General features: G+C 36.2%; 1 protein-coding gene across 1 annotated transcript in view; it reads right to left on the bottom strand.

The window, feature by feature from the left end:
• Positions 1–12,711, bottom strand: part of ddx11 (DEAD/H (Asp-Glu-Ala-Asp/His) box helicase 11) — a 17,982-nt gene extending 5,271 nt beyond the window's left edge. Inside the window, exons 1-19 of the mRNA XM_084123646.1 lie at positions 12,299–12,711; positions 11,995–12,204; positions 10,648–10,734; positions 9,780–9,916; positions 9,660–9,711; positions 9,460–9,567; positions 7,496–7,583; positions 7,162–7,370; positions 6,933–7,085; positions 5,481–5,527; positions 4,879–4,958; positions 4,746–4,787; positions 4,579–4,646; positions 4,257–4,295; positions 4,054–4,174; positions 3,521–3,649; positions 3,320–3,432; positions 3,094–3,166; positions 2,906–3,009 (exon numbers count right to left, since the gene is read on the bottom strand). Of these exons, the coding sequence (XP_083979772.1) occupies positions 2,906–3,009; positions 3,094–3,166; positions 3,320–3,432; positions 3,521–3,649; positions 4,054–4,174; positions 4,257–4,295; positions 4,579–4,646; positions 4,746–4,787; positions 4,879–4,958; positions 5,481–5,527; positions 6,933–7,085; positions 7,162–7,370; positions 7,496–7,583; positions 9,460–9,567; positions 9,660–9,711; positions 9,780–9,916; positions 10,648–10,734; positions 11,995–12,204; positions 12,299–12,427 (1,989 nt within the window). The 5' untranslated portion in view covers positions 12,428–12,711. The remainder of the gene's footprint in view (positions 1–2,905; positions 3,010–3,093; positions 3,167–3,319; positions 3,433–3,520; positions 3,650–4,053; positions 4,175–4,256; positions 4,296–4,578; positions 4,647–4,745; positions 4,788–4,878; positions 4,959–5,480; positions 5,528–6,932; positions 7,086–7,161; positions 7,371–7,495; positions 7,584–9,459; positions 9,568–9,659; positions 9,712–9,779; positions 9,917–10,647; positions 10,735–11,994; positions 12,205–12,298) is intronic.

Raw genomic sequence — 12,711 nt, 5'->3', positions numbered from 1 at the left:
AAACGGGTATAAAGATCATATTTTCTGTTATTTCCCTGTTTTTTTCAATCTATCATTGATTATACAGAATTATTTTGTTTGAAAATTAAATCATAACCAATGTTGCGGAAAGTAATGCGTTACAATATTGCATTACTCCCTAAAAAAGTAGCTTATTACGTTACATAGTTACTTTTATGGAAAGTAATGCATTGCGTTACTTTTGCATTACTTTACTCGTTACTTGAAAAAGTAATCAGATTACGATTACACGTTTTTTGTAATCCCCCCCACACTGATCATAACAAAGAAGACATGTTCGGTTTTCTTATTTTTGTCTTGGCCACGACATATTAACTCATTGGAACTAGGGGTGTGACGGTTAGTATATAACCGTGAGACCGACGGTTATAGTTGAACACCGTCATTAGAACTCTATAACCGCCAAAACCGTGTTATTAAAATATTTTTTACAAACATTTTTTATCATAGAGAATGTTTAAATACTAATTAAAAACAATTGTTAACAGTCTGTGTTATTAATGGTCTACGTCGTTTCCTACTGTATTTGATTCTTTGCCAAGTACCCCCTGACCGACCGCCAATCATTTGAGATAGAAATAAAAGCTATGACTATGATATAGTGATGTGCCATCATTATGAGATTTATTAAACAAATGAAAAACATTTGCAATAATAAACATTAGCAATAAACATTTGCAATAATAAACAACGTATCATTACCGATAACTGATCGTGCAGTTTAATTACCCCTTGACTGGCCCCAAACATGTTTGATAAAAGAAACATATATGATGTGTATTACATTTTAGCTCAAAAACAATTGTAATAGGATCATAAGATGCGCAATATATCGGGAGACATGGTTTTTACCACTTAATGAAGTTTTGTTTTGTAAATCGTCAGACATGATTTTTACCACTTCATTAAGTTTTGCTTTGTAGAAAGTCTTTCTTTAAAGCGAATTTTGTTTTGTACAAATTGTATCTTAATTTTAATAAATGTTTCATCAACCAATTGCATGTATTTAATAAATAAAAAGCAAATATAGCAGACAGTATAATAACCGTGACATGGAGGCGCCGGTGCGCCACGTTCACTTGCATTGCATTGTGAACTAAAGCGCATCTCATTGTAAATGAATGAAACTCAGCGTAGGCCTATGCCTCATACATTAGCATTAAATATCTTTGCTGCATCCTTTCTAGAACAGACAAGGGCTTTCTTGCGGCTCGCATCAGCAGAGCATTGCATCGTCCATAGACCGCAAAACAATCAGCGGATGGTGGGCGGGTGCGGCTTTGAAATTTGGTCAGAAAACATTGATGATGAGTTTTGTGATGCGGTTGCGGATGAAATAATACCCCATCCACGTGTCTCTATCGATAACAACATTGAACACTACACAAATATTAATTTTATTTTTTTAATTTAGGCGATCAAGTAGCTAATCAGTGTCTGCTCATTTATTCAAACTAAGTTGTCCTATAACAGACGAACGTCGCATTATTATTATTATTAGTAGTAGTAGTAGTATTAATATTGGTTATAATTGGATATTCATTATGTATTTGCTTTATTTTCCCCTTAAATTCATGTATCTCTTTACCTAATTAATGTATTAATAAATGTCTGTATATTATGTTGCGTAAAATTACATTTGTAAATGCCCCATTATGCCAATCAAGTTTGGACTTTATGACTGTATTTATGTAGGCTACGCAAGCATGTGATGATAAATGAGTGTCTGTTTTCAATTACAAATGTATAGTTAGGTTTGTGCCCATGACAGCATTTGAATAAAGTTTGAATAATTTAGTATTAATAGGCTATGGCGCGATTTCACAGACAGATTAAGCCAGGATTTGTCCTTGGTTCAATTAGGGCATTTAAGTAACTATTATAAATGTGCCTTAGTAAAAAAAAAACATTACTGATGTGCATCATGAGACAAAACAATGGCACTGAAATATTTTAAAATATGACAGTGCTTTCAGTTAAAACAGCTCAATAATGCATTTTAGTCTGGGACTAGCTTAAGCCTTGTCTGTGAAACAGGGTATATTGTTAAAAGAATATTTAAGAACATTTTTATTCATCTCAAGTCTTCTAAATCTATTCAAATGAAAAATCTTGTTTGTCAGTCAGTATTTTGGATTTGTGCATCATGTCTTAAAGTGACAGCAGCCTGTGTTTTTAATGTTAATCAAAAAACAAAAGACAAGGAAATCACTCACTGCTCTTGACTGAGTAGCTTTTAAAACTTTAATAATGATTAATCTTCATTTAATTTATACAGTGAAGATTAGATGCAATGTTGTTTTACATTTGATTACTCTATTAAATTTCTGTACCTGAAAACTGTTAGATACCTGAAAAACCTTAAAAGCATGGCTGATTTTACTAGTATCTTTACTCTATTGTATTTATTTGTGCCGTTGCTTGTAGTTTGATTATTTTATCTGACAATAATCCTTTTTTCCCTGAACATAGCACCTACCGAACCGTACTGAAACGGTGACCCTAAAACCCTGATAAAACCGAACCGTGAGTAATTTGACCCGTTACATCCCATAGCCTACATAGCAATAATTATAAAAAGATAGGCCTAACCAATAATAATAATAAAATGTTTTATTAAAATATATTAATATTAATATTAAATAAATAAAAAGCCATCAGTGAATGGATTTAAAAGACTGGGATGGGATAGATAAAAATGTTTTCTCGTAGGCCTAGGCTATATTATATTGTGGCAATGACAAAACTAAGTGAACCAAACATGTCCCCTCCTGGTCACCATATTTATGTGTATTTTATGGCTATAATTAAAAACAAGGCGATTTTTGTGTATGCATGCATGCAACCATCTGTGGTGTTTTTGGTTTGCACATGTAAGTTTTACCATCTGCGGCGTGTCTCTAGTTTGAAAAGTGAACTCCAACTGTTGTCCTGAGGGGCCGGCGCAAAGGATTATGGGTAGGATGTTCTCAGGGGGTATGACATGACCTGAAGCCGTTATGCAACAGTTACACACATAATAAGCAACATTGCAAAGGGTAAGAAGAAATGAGCACAATAACGTAAACTCACCACATGAGAACTCTAAAATACGGTCTTCTGTGACCCCTGCGGAAAACAGAAGCTGCTCTTTGAAATCAGCAACCTGCAAAACATTACCATTAAAAAAAACAGTCTTGCTTTCAGAGTGATATTCCTAACACTGAGAATCTTTAATGTGTTAGTTTAAGGTTATGTAAGTGAGACAGCTGTGTCACTGTCTCCAATAGTCTGTCTGTGTGTGTGTGTGTGTACTGACGGGTTGCATGGTTCCCCCGGCGATGATCACAGCCCTGCAATCCTGGACGATCTGTGCGAAGTGAACTGCGGCATTCAGCAAGAGAAACTTCACACTGCTCTGGGCAAGACATGCTGGAGAAAGAAAGGAGAATTTTTTTTATTTTATTTGTGAGACAAATTCATGTGTATCTGTGTGCAGGTGATCAAATACCCCACTAACCCTGCCTTTGTATCACGACTCGTCCGTCTTTGTTAGCGTTAGTGAGGGCAAACAGGAAACTTTCAACCAGCATCATTGGAGAAGCCATGATTGGGTTGTCCTCTACTGCCACCTGTTGTTCTAAAACATCTAGAACATCAAAAATACAGGTTTTACATCGTCTGAGTGCTGCTTCTCCTCCAAGACCAGGATGTATAATGAGGAACTAACGGTGTGTTCACGCTTGTAGTTTGGTTCTTTTGGTCCAGACCAAAAAAGAAAATGATAAATTTAGTCCTGGTTCGCTTAGAGTTCACACTGTCACTTTTAACACCAAACCTAAAGATACAAAGCAAAAAAAAGAAAGAAAAAAACGCACCAGAGTTCAGCAGTTTCAGTCCACTTGTTTGGAGTGCACCAGGGTTCGGATGGCAGCGTTCACACTTATTCAAATGAACCTTACTAACAGAGCAATCGCACCAAAGTTCGTTTTAATCGAACCAAACCTGACAAGTCTGAACACACCGTAAATGTTTACCGAGACCAGATTGTACCTGTAGTTTTGTTCTGAAGCGTCTGAAGGAAACGCCCGAGTCCTTCTATACGACGGTTCTCTTTGTTCTTCGAGTGTGTTTGTACACCGCTGCCTTCATATTTTTCCACAAATCCGCACAGCTACACACAGGACACAGATCATCAGTGTGTGTGTTCATGTACACTTGTTAAAATAAATTCATAAATGTGTTCTCGTACTGACCTTTCGGCTGATCATGCTCTTCTCAAAATATTTCTGAACCTTCAAAAGACAGATTAAACCAATGATTGATTAGATTCAGATTAATCAAATTAATATTATTAATAATAACATGTTTTTGTTTCCAGAATGTGCCAATGAAGTTGTTGCAGTGATGTTAACTGAAACAAATCAAAAATAAAATATCAATATAAGATGAAAAACTTAATGACAAAAGCACATAACAAAATTACTAGAGTTAAAAATAAAAACTAATTCAAAATATTAATAAATATTATAATAGTACATAAATAATACTATAATAACACAAGAGTTGGAGTAATACCTTAAAAAGGTTTATGTTATCAACTTGAGCCTTAAACAGGAAGTCGTTGATAGTCAGCAGCTCACTTCCTGTTGTGTAAAGAAATTCAAAACCAAAAGAACATTTTTAGAAATACTTCATGAAGGAGGAAAAAAGAAAAAGTTTCTATGCATGTTGTGCTTGTTTACCTGTTTGGCAGGACTGAGTGTTCGGATTCTGGCCCACTTTACCTGTTCACAGGAAATGACAGCAATGAATCAGCTAGATAAAACCAGATGAACAAGATAATGCACAAACAAAACAATGCAGCGCACAGCTTACCTCCGAGTGTTCGCACAAGCCCCTCCAGCACAAAGAGGATCTGTTTGATGTACATCAGATTTTTCGCCTTCAGTCGACTTCTGCAGCCATCCGACACAATGACATGTACAGTAAATCATAATGATAATATCATCTGATGTTTAAAAACATTCCTCTAGCTGACTTCAGTTTCAGTACTTTTGTGCGTGTGTTTTTTAGCTCCACAGCATAATGTTTCTTGAGCAGAAAATCAACATATTAGAATGATTTCTGAAGGATCATGTGACATTGAAGACTGGAGTAATGATGCTGAAAATTCAGCTTTGAATCACAGGAATAAATTACAGTTTAAAATATATATACATAGAAAGCAGTTCTTATCAACTGTAATAATATTTTACAATACAGTTTTTTTACTATATTTTTTTATTAAATAAATGCAGTCTTGTGAGCATAATAGAAAAAAACATTTTGGTGCTAAACAGCATTAGTCCCATTCATTTTCAGTGTGCGAACATTCTTCAAAAGTTCTCCTTTTGTGTTCCACAGAAAAAAAAAAGAAGTAATATAGGTTTGTAACAGAATGTACAAAATGTTTGAAATGTGTTTTTTTGTTTTTTTACCTGTAGCGCTCACAGTACTGAGAGAGCTGTGAATGAGCCCTGCAGAGCTGAAACATGAGAAATGCACATTAGTTAAATGTAGGGTAGGCATTTTTTTATAAACACTTGTTATTCTGGTTGAAAATCTCTTCACATCCTGATAGCAATCAATAATAGAAGTGTTTTAAATATTAAAACATGTACATATATCTTCTATGGTTGTCTCCGGACCAAAAAATGTGCGTCCAATCATTGCATTCGGTCCAAATGCAATGATACGTTGTCCGACCTGCCTGTCAACATATGCATTTCCAAACCTCCACAAGCCTGCTCACGCAGACATCCAAGCCATCAGCACGTTCTGTAAGGCTATTCAAAGTTGTAGACAGAAAGCCACCAAGTGTCACAAACAAACAGCAGCCTTCTTTTACAGTTCCTCTGAACCAAAACAACGAGCTTATGCTGCGTTCACGCCATGTCGTAACCGTAATTACGAGTTGGCAACCCGTGACGTTATACGTACCCAGATGAATTTGTTCTTAACATCGTTCTGATGTTAGTGAATTCGGCGTATTCTAAATGAACGGCCGAGTGCACGAGGTTAGTCATTTGCATAAAACACGCCCAAACCATCTCCATATATGGGCTTCACGCACACGCTTTCCTCACAGCCTTTCATCACTCTCGTGTCTCGTCAAACTTGCCGCTGTTTGCAGACGCGCTCTCGCACGATCCTCGAGTAATGCCAAGTGTGCCATTCTCACCAGTTCTCACAATAAACACCTTTTATACAGACCCAGATTGCAGACCTCTCATTAGCCAGCTGTACATACGTGTATATCTGCGTTATTCAGAGAAACCTCGCAGCTGAAGCTAGAACACAGCTTTTCTTACTCTTTTACTGTAGCCTATATGATGGAATGCATTTAAGATTAAATTAAATTGTATTATTTAATGATTTTATTATAGAATTTTATGAACACACTTCAATATAATTATAGTCGTGTTAGGATGAAATATAACTTCTTTACACGATTATAAGGCCGTACAAAGTGCTTTTTGCGTACGTGTGGTTTCAGTTGTTCCTATATCTTTTCATGTAGAAAAAAAATTACGACGACTTTTTTGGTGAATCGTGATTTGTTCTTAAAATCGTTTGTACGCACATTTCACGCACAAATTTGTGTGGACGCATACTTAGTGAATGAGACCCATTATTATTGTAACGTTATGTGCTTTGAGACATGAGGTAGTTTAGCGCCGTCTCTTGTGACGCTTAGCAGACTCTGCTGTGTGAGTTGTGTTCATGTGTTTTGAAGGAGGCATGGCTTTGTAGACGCTCAGAAGGGAGGGCGGGATCTTATGCTTTCAAAGCTAGCTTGCTATTGCTAGCCTCTCTGAAATGACCTACCCTTACCTTTAACTAGTCTTGAGTTCTCTAGATCAGATCAGTGAGTTTGTGCATGCATGTACCTGTGCTCCACTGATTTCTGTACTGTGTATGGCTGAGATGGTGTCAGTCAGATTATGAGCCTCATCTATAATGACAATCTGATCCTTTAGTTTGATCCCTGACGCTTTGCGGGTGGAAGCATGGAGCAACGACTGATACGGCAATACCACCACCTAAGAAAAAGAGAGAAAGACTGAATGCACAGAGTTTTATATTAATGAGAGGGTATTCCAGTGGGTATGTGTGTACCTGAGCTGCAGGTATGGCCATCCGCGTGCTGTAGTAAGGACACGTGTGTGTTTCCCGGCCGTGCTGTAGGAGCTGCTCCACGTCTCGCACCTTCACCAGCACTTCATCCCTCATCGCCATCAAATTCTCAAAACCCGAGAAGGCACACGTCGCCTTGGCATCACCACGACGCCGCTTCGGCTCCAAGTCTGGTGCTTTTTCTCGTTTCTCTGCAGATGGAGGTCAGAACTTCCTCATTATGTCATTCTCTCCAGATTATGTAATCACTGGGGCATTTGAAATAGCAATGACACTAGGCTTGAATCGGCTGAGATTGTGTGTATATGTTTCTGACCATGTTTGTTTTTCTGCATTTCCAAACAGCGGTCGTTCATCATTTGGACGTTTCTGAGCCGGATGACCTCTGGATTAATGCACAGGTTCTAATAAGGGCAAAAATGACACAGAAATCATCTGTTTTGCCTTTAATGAATTCGTGAATGAATAATGAAAAATTAATAATTTATTGTTGAGAACTGGCCTAGCATTGTAGCTGCGACTTTTGCTCAGGCAAGCAACACTCATTTTCTTCAGAAAATTTAAAAATGTAAAAATTTTAGGTTATTATGGATAGTTCGCCCAAAAATTTAAGTAAATGATGACATCATTTTCGGTAACACTTTAGTTTTGGGTCTAATTCTCACAATTAACTAGTTGCTTATTAGCATTCATATTACTAGGATATTGGCTGTTTATTAGTTCTTATAAAGCACATATTAATGCCTTATTCTGCATGACCTTTTTCTACATCCCTTAATCCTACCCAATACTTAATTAACAACGACCTTACTAACTATTAATAAGCAGTAATTAGGCGTTTATTGTGGCAAATGTAGTAGTTAATAGTTACTTTATAGTGAGAATTGAACCCTAGCCTTAAGTGTGACCGAATTTTCATTTTTGGGTGAACTATCCCTTAAAAAAAAAAAAAAAAAGTAAAAGCATAATCCTTGTTATAGGTACTCATTATTTAGTTTTTATTATAATGATTTTTATCATATTAAATATATTGATTAGTATAATTGCAGCATTATACACTACTGTTTATCATTTTTGGGGTCAGTAAATTGTTTTTGAAATTAAAAAAACAAAATTAATACTTTTTTTCAGAAAGGATTCATTTAATTGATCAAAAGTGACAGTAGCCACGTTTCCATTACCCTTCAAATTGCGCAAATTGAAATTGTGAATTGAAAATACGCCCAATGGAAACACGTAAACTTTGCAAAAACTTCCATTTATCGCAAAAAAGTTTTTACGCTCGCATGCGGTGGTTTTTCAGGAAATTCGAATAAGGAATATTTCGCAAAACTGCAATGTAAACAGTTTTTGCGCATTTACAGTCACCTGACGTAGATGACGCGGTATGTTTGGACAGAATATGAGACAGAGTTCTTTATTAAATTCATAAAAGACAAAAGAATTACAGGAATACTGGATTCTAAACCACAATGAAATGCCACAATCATGACGTCGAAGCAGATATGAGGGAGAAACACCCAGAAACACCTCATATGTGCCGCTCCAAGTATAATCTTTCCTTACCATTAATGCTTGGAAAACACACATACATCTCCTTTGATTAATAATAATGGCTAGTGCAGTGGCTGGAATATACGTAAAACCAACTTCTATTGCCATGATTTTTGGAATGACTTATCGTGAGAGGAAAAAATGAAGTTTTAGTCGCATAACATCGGTTAATGGAAACGACAATTAGAAAAAAATTGCAAAAGTTTTGTGCAAATCTGTAATGGAAACGCACAAGACATTTGTGATTTTACAAAAAAAAAATCTATTTCAAATAAATGCAGTTCTTTTGAACTTTTAATTCATCAAAAAATCCTAAAAAGAAATGCATCAGTTTCCACAAAAATATTAAGCAGCACAACATTGATAATAATAAATGTTTGAGCATCAAATCAGCATATTAGAATGATTTCTGAAGGGTCATGTGAACCTGAAGACTGGAGTAATGATGCTGAAAAGTCAGCTTAACATCACAGAAATTAATCACATTTTAAATATATTATAACATAGAAAACAGTTATTAAAAATTGCAATAACGTTTCACAAAATGTATGTTTTTTACGGTAATAATATATGCAAATAAATGCAGCATTAGAGACTTCTTTTCAAAACATTAAAAATATCACAGACCCCAAACTTTTGAACGGTAGTGTGTGTATACAATAATGGCATAAGCGTTTAAAAATCAATCAAACTGTAATCGCAAGAATAAATCTGGTGCATGTTTACCTGTCTAGAGCCCAAGTTAACCAAGTGGACAGTGTCTCCGTATGGACTCTTCTGTACTTCGTGCACAAACTGAGCCAGCTGAGAGTGAGTTCGGCTACAATAATAAATCTTAAGATATAAAACAAATACACTGTTAAACATGCACAAACACCTTGTTCACCAATGCAGGATGGATTTAAACATGCAGTTTAAACATGCACCTTAGTGACATGATCCTCCTCTAGATCTTCATCATCGTCATCATCACACAGCCTGTAGAGGGAACGCTATGAGAACTCAAGGCTGGGAGACACACACTCATCCACAAACACAATCAATACCTGCTCTTTGGCGTGGCCTCATCATCACTCTCATATTCTGCTACAATAAGCCTCTCCTCCTCTGGATCGTGGCTCTCTGACTCTACCCCCTCTCTGCTGAGCTGCAGTAATTTTACAGCCTCATCATCTTCATTGGCCTGTTAAAGGTGCAATTAGTAACATGACTTTAACTGGGTAAATATCCATATGAGCAATTGAAATAAAGCAGATCCTAACTTGATGTATTTATTTGTGAAGACTAGACTATTGAATATTTAAAAAAAATACAAATAAAATATTTGCAGAATTTTTCAATATTTGTTGTTTTTTTTTTTTTTACTTCATTAAAACCTTTTGTTTATTTCCAGGTACCCCAGATTGCAGTCTTTAGCCCTATTCGGATGGGATTAACTTTACAAGGGTAGATGGAGTAATGTAATTTTACCACAGAACGTCTGTAATATTAATGGCCAGTTCGCACGGGATAAGATATCTCAGTAAAACTAGCAGAAGTGGGAGGAGTAAATCGATTTGCGCATCGCCGTCACTCCTGTCACCATGTGTGTATTACGTTGCTTCCTGATATCACTTGCGCAAACACATATAACCTATATTTATATATATGATGGAATGATGGAAAATTTACATACATACTGTATTTACAGCAGGTCTATTCGCACGGGATTAGTATTACCTGAGGTCATTTTTCTGGACCTTTTTACTGAAGGTAAAAGTCGCCGTAATATTTACTAACATTGCCTGTAATGATTACTGAGATGGCACATTCGGACGGAACTAAAGTCACAGAGAAGCTCTGGTAATTATTACTTTACCCCACCTCTCCATGTTACGAATAGGGCTTTTCAGATCCCACTGTTCATGCACTCACCTTTCTCTTCATATCATATCTGAGCTGGGCATTGTGTCGGATCATCTCCAGTCTCTCCTCACGCTTCTTCCGTTTCAGCTCTTCATCCTGAATGAAATTGAAGACAAGGATGATTTTTTTTATTTCAATCTTTTAGATACCATGGTTTTGCATATGATCATCCTCGTGAAAGGCAGCTAGATATACAGTCAAACCAAAATTTATTTAGACACCTTCGACATTTCTCACATTATAACAGTTTATTCGCTATAGTTTAGAAAATGGTAATAAAATATGACAAGAACTCAGAGTTATCAAATCAGTTGATATTTCACTGGTTTTGGCCATCCTTCTGTTAGACTGTCGCACAAATGAATTAGGTTAAATAACTGTCAGCTGTTAAATTTAAGTACACAATTAGATAATACCAATTTAGGTCAACCAATTACCAAGCAATGCTTAATTTTGTTCAGTCTGTGGTGTAAAAATGTCGCATTAGCAACTAAAGAAAAAACACTTAAGCAAAACATGGTCAGGTCAAAGTGTCTGAAAACTTTTTGGTCTATAAATACATTTTACTGGTAGTCCACTGTATAAATAATTTGGGGGTATAAAATGTCACAGTTTACTTTATTTTGCTATCCTCACTTACATAAATGAACTATAGTGTCCTGCACCCACTAGTAAAAAAACCAAAAATAATAATAATAAAAAAAAATATATATATATATACAGCGGGGAAAATAAGTATTGAACACGTCACCATTTTTCTCATTAAATATATTTCCAAGGGTGCTATTGACATGAAATTTTCACCAGATGTTGATAACAACCCAAGGAATCCATACATACAAAAAAACCAAAACAAATAAGTTCAGATATTAAGTTATGTGTAATAATGTGAAATGACACAGGGAAAAAGTATTGAACACATGAAGAAAGGAAGGTGCAAAAAGGCATGGAAAGCCAAGACAGCAGCTTACAACTATTAGTAATTAAAAAGCAATCCAGCCCCCTGTCAGTGGAAATTAATAACAGCTGGTTCAGTCCCAAATGATGGCCTACAAAAAGGTCTCATTGCCAAGGTTTGACTGTATGCATGCATATATATATATATATATATATATATATATATATATATATATATATATATATACAAATTTAAACAAATGTAAAAAATAATTTTAGTAATTTTATTTGTAAAATAGTTTTTTTTTTATCAAATGATTTATTTAATTATTTTTATATTATTTTTTTCAGTTTTTTCTCACGTTTTCCCTTAGCACTACCTTACAGCCCACAGTTTGAAAACCCCTGCTTAGAAACACGTGACTTGAAGAGCTGATGAACTGTAAAAGGTTCTCATACCTTTAGCTTGTTCACCATGTCTCTTTCTGCTTTCTTCTGCACAAACTCAGACACCCAGTCTGGCTCTGATAGTTGGCTGTTGCTGTTCTCCTCCTTCACAGCGTCACACTCCTCCGGTTTATCCAGAAGTCTGGCAGCCTCTCGTTTCTTCTCCTCCTCTTGGTCTCTCAGCCACGTCAGTGCGCCGCATATAAGACTCAGAGACTTTCCCTGCAGGATCAAACACAAGAAAGCTCAAACATCCACTCTCATCTCATCTGTACTGAGATGGTGAGATGAACCGATCTAGCGCAGACTGACTGACCGTGCCAGTGGGACTCTCGAATATACCGATTTTCCCCTGATCAAGAACAGTGTAAAGTGCCTCCATGAAGCTCTCCTGAATAGGATAGGGCTGGAAGGGGAAAGGAAACCGACCGCTCTTGCTCTCCATATCATATAATCGGGATCAGGTTAGATTCCAAAATACAGACTAAACACCACATAAACTCAACAGATCAACACTGCATTTGGGCCAGTTACACGCAGACAATAAACTCCTCACAGTGTCAACGCAACATGATCCGAAGTTCAAAAAGTTCATATCTAAATCTGTCGGCTTTCCCTCGCAATTGCACTGAAATCACAAATGGCTATAAAGAAATATCGCGTTAATCCATATCACAGAAAACACGTTCTGACAGCGTAAACTTCCTCGAACAAACGCGCCAGTCTTCT

The sequence above is a fragment of the Abramis brama genome (genome assembly GCF_963993115.1).
Source record: "Abramis brama genome assembly, chromosome: 9".
NCBI classification, from domain to species: domain Eukaryota; kingdom Metazoa; phylum Chordata; class Actinopteri; order Cypriniformes; family Leuciscidae; genus Abramis; species Abramis brama.
The sequence above is the reverse complement of the archived record's forward strand: the minus strand, read 5'-3'. Positions and strand labels throughout refer to the sequence as shown.